General features: G+C 38.1%; 1 protein-coding gene across 31 annotated transcripts in view; it reads left to right on the top strand.

Moving 5' to 3' along the window:
• The window catches only part of LOC136856665 (rho GTPase-activating protein 45-like), a 596905-nt gene that overhangs the window by 571584 nt on the left and 22821 nt on the right, over positions 1–2500 (top strand). For 20 of the 31 annotated variants that reach the window (XR_010858450.1, XR_010858449.1, XM_067134699.1 and 17 more), the window contains one exon: positions 1815–2345. Coding sequence is in view for 28 of the 31 variants with exons in the window: in XM_067134699.1 (XP_066990800.1) it covers positions 1815–2345 (531 nt within the window). In the remaining 3 variants the exon portion in view is untranslated. The remainder of the gene's footprint in view (positions 1–1814; positions 2346–2500) is intronic. The other 11 variants (XR_010858451.1, XM_067134707.1, XM_067134702.1 and 8 more) reach the window with 1 other exon arrangement.

Raw genomic sequence — 2500 nt, 5'->3', positions numbered from 1 at the left:
TAATTAGATTATTATACGATTTCTTGCTTTCTCTCTCCAATAGACGTATTGTAAACAGACAATTTATTTTCTTATTTAATAACATTAAGTTTAACAAATTCATCTCTCTCTCTCTCTCTCTCTCTCACACACACACACACACACACATTCAATTTTGCCTACTAAAATTTTCCATTGATTTTGAAATGAAATCACAGCGGATTATTTTACTGCATCAGTAGTATGAGTTGCTTGGGCATGGTTAGCCAGTGTGTTGTTACTTAACATGCTTATATAATACAGCCCATAATAGCCAAAATTTAGCCAGTCGAACATTTAAAGAACAGAATGCCTAGTGATGAAAGAACATAACGGAAAAAGTATAAAAAAAAAGTGAGGCAAAGATAAAGAATGAATAAACAAATATCTGCATAAACATCAATAAAGAAAGCATTCAGAAAATCTAAAGATAAGTTTTTGAGGTCAATTCTGAAATTATTTTTGTTTGTAGTTTTTCACAGAGGGGAAAATATGGTTATGTTCATCCTTCTCCTTTACTGTATTTGAACCTTCTTAGATCCAAATATTGTATAATTGCTTTGTAGTAACCATAAGGATATACTTAGTCTTATATAAACATATTTCAATAACTTAGATATGCTTAGATGAATAGTGAATAATTCCTGTAGTTAACGGTGAGAGGTCGTGCTTCTATTAATCATAACTTATATCATCCTACATTTAATTAAAGTAACATTGCAACTGTATTGATATTGCATAAAGAATTCACATTTTGATTACCAATTTTGAGTGAAAATAGAATGAGATGAATGATTTTAACTTTCAATGAAGGAATTTACATTTGGTGATTGAATTGGCGCAGGTCTTACAGAAATCCAATAGGAACTAAGGTTAGTTCGTAAGAGGCTGCTCTCTTGACGGGGACCCGCTAAGACAACTTGAAAGACCCGTGTCTTCTGCCATCAGAATCGCATGTAGGCACCCTGATCCCCCCCCCCTCCCATTCCCCTTATGCGTTCTCCTTAAACAAACGAGCAAGCGACTTAAAAACAGGTGGTATGCCTATAAATCCCAAATGGTTTAAAGTCTACGGTCTTTTTACTCATGATGTGGGCCGATCCATTGTGACCTGTTGACCCTGAGAGTAACACAGAAAATAAAAAATTAAATGCTAAAGAAAATATACTAAAGAATTCATACTTCCCTCCTAGGTATGGAACCATAAGTGTCTTTCTGTATCAGGTCTGCATGTAACATTCCCAGCCCATAAGACGTTTCCTTTTTTTGTGATCCTTCCTTATGAGAGACTGTATTATCCTTTTCCTCCCACTCATTAATCCCAACTCATTATCCTGGATGATAACTGTGACAGTTTTAACGAACCTCACTGTGTCTTGAGTGTCTTTCGAATTTGAGGTCTCGGAATATTTTTTTCAGAGATGTATTTGTCAATCTTCATATTGAATTAAAAAAATATTTGGCTAAATGGATTATTAGTTGTTATGTGTTGATACATATCTCTAGAGACCACCCTGTTAATTAGATCTCCAGTTAGTAGTGTTTCCCCTTTTTTAAAACATGTTAATACCAACATTACTGTCTATTTTAGTGTTTAAGAGATGAAGTTCTTAGATGTAAGATGCACCCCATGTAGCCTCACAGAAGCACCGAAAGTGTTTCCTACCCTGTTTGAGATTTAAGATCATGTAGTTAATTGCCTTTTAGTATTTACGTCAGTTAAAAAGGTGCATGCCATCACGTTAGCTGTGATCCCAATGGCCTATAGCGCTAGATAGCCTCCTGCTATTTCGCAGATGGCGTTTCACATGTCCACGGGGCTCCACACAGCCCACGAGGCCGTAGATGTGGTTCATCAGAAACTGCGCAAGACCGTTAGTGATATCTCTTCATCACTACGGCATTCCTCTTCCCAGGAACTGCCCAGGAGAGCCACCATGGACGAAATCCCCAGACGAGGGCCGTTGGAGGAAGCCCCGAAGAGGCCATCGACTGATGAAACCAAAAAGCACCCAGTAGCCAGCCCTTCAGAAGATCTCTTGCAACAACAACAGCAGCAGCAGCAACCCCACCGGCGGAATCTTCTAGACGAGGCCCACCGCAAGTCTGCTTCTGAAGACACCACTAACAGAAAATCCAATCCTGAGGAGATGGGAAGGAAGGCCACAACAGAAGAGTCTGCAAGACGAACAGCGCTTGAAGATAGATTGACCCAGAAGGACAGACAGAGACAGCCTACCACTGCCACTACTGCTCAGAGTTTGTCAAGAGCTCAGGCGTTGTACAAGAGCGATTCTAAATCAAGTTTGAGCGAAACCGAGTTGAAGGTAAGATGACATGAAAAGAAATGAGTACATCTGTAGTTCAAAATCATCTTTTGTATATAATTTTGATAATTTACAGCATACTGGGTTTCTTTTTTTTCTACTCCCAAACTCTTAATCATTGACTAACTTCTTAAAAAATAACTTATTAAAAAGTC

The sequence above is a fragment of the Macrobrachium rosenbergii genome, chromosome 36, assembly GCF_040412425.1.
Source record: "Macrobrachium rosenbergii isolate ZJJX-2024 chromosome 36, ASM4041242v1, whole genome shotgun sequence".
NCBI lineage: Eukaryota > Metazoa > Arthropoda > Malacostraca > Decapoda > Palaemonidae > Macrobrachium > Macrobrachium rosenbergii.
Note: the sequence above shows the minus strand (reverse complement) of the source record. Positions and strands in the feature narration are given on the sequence as shown.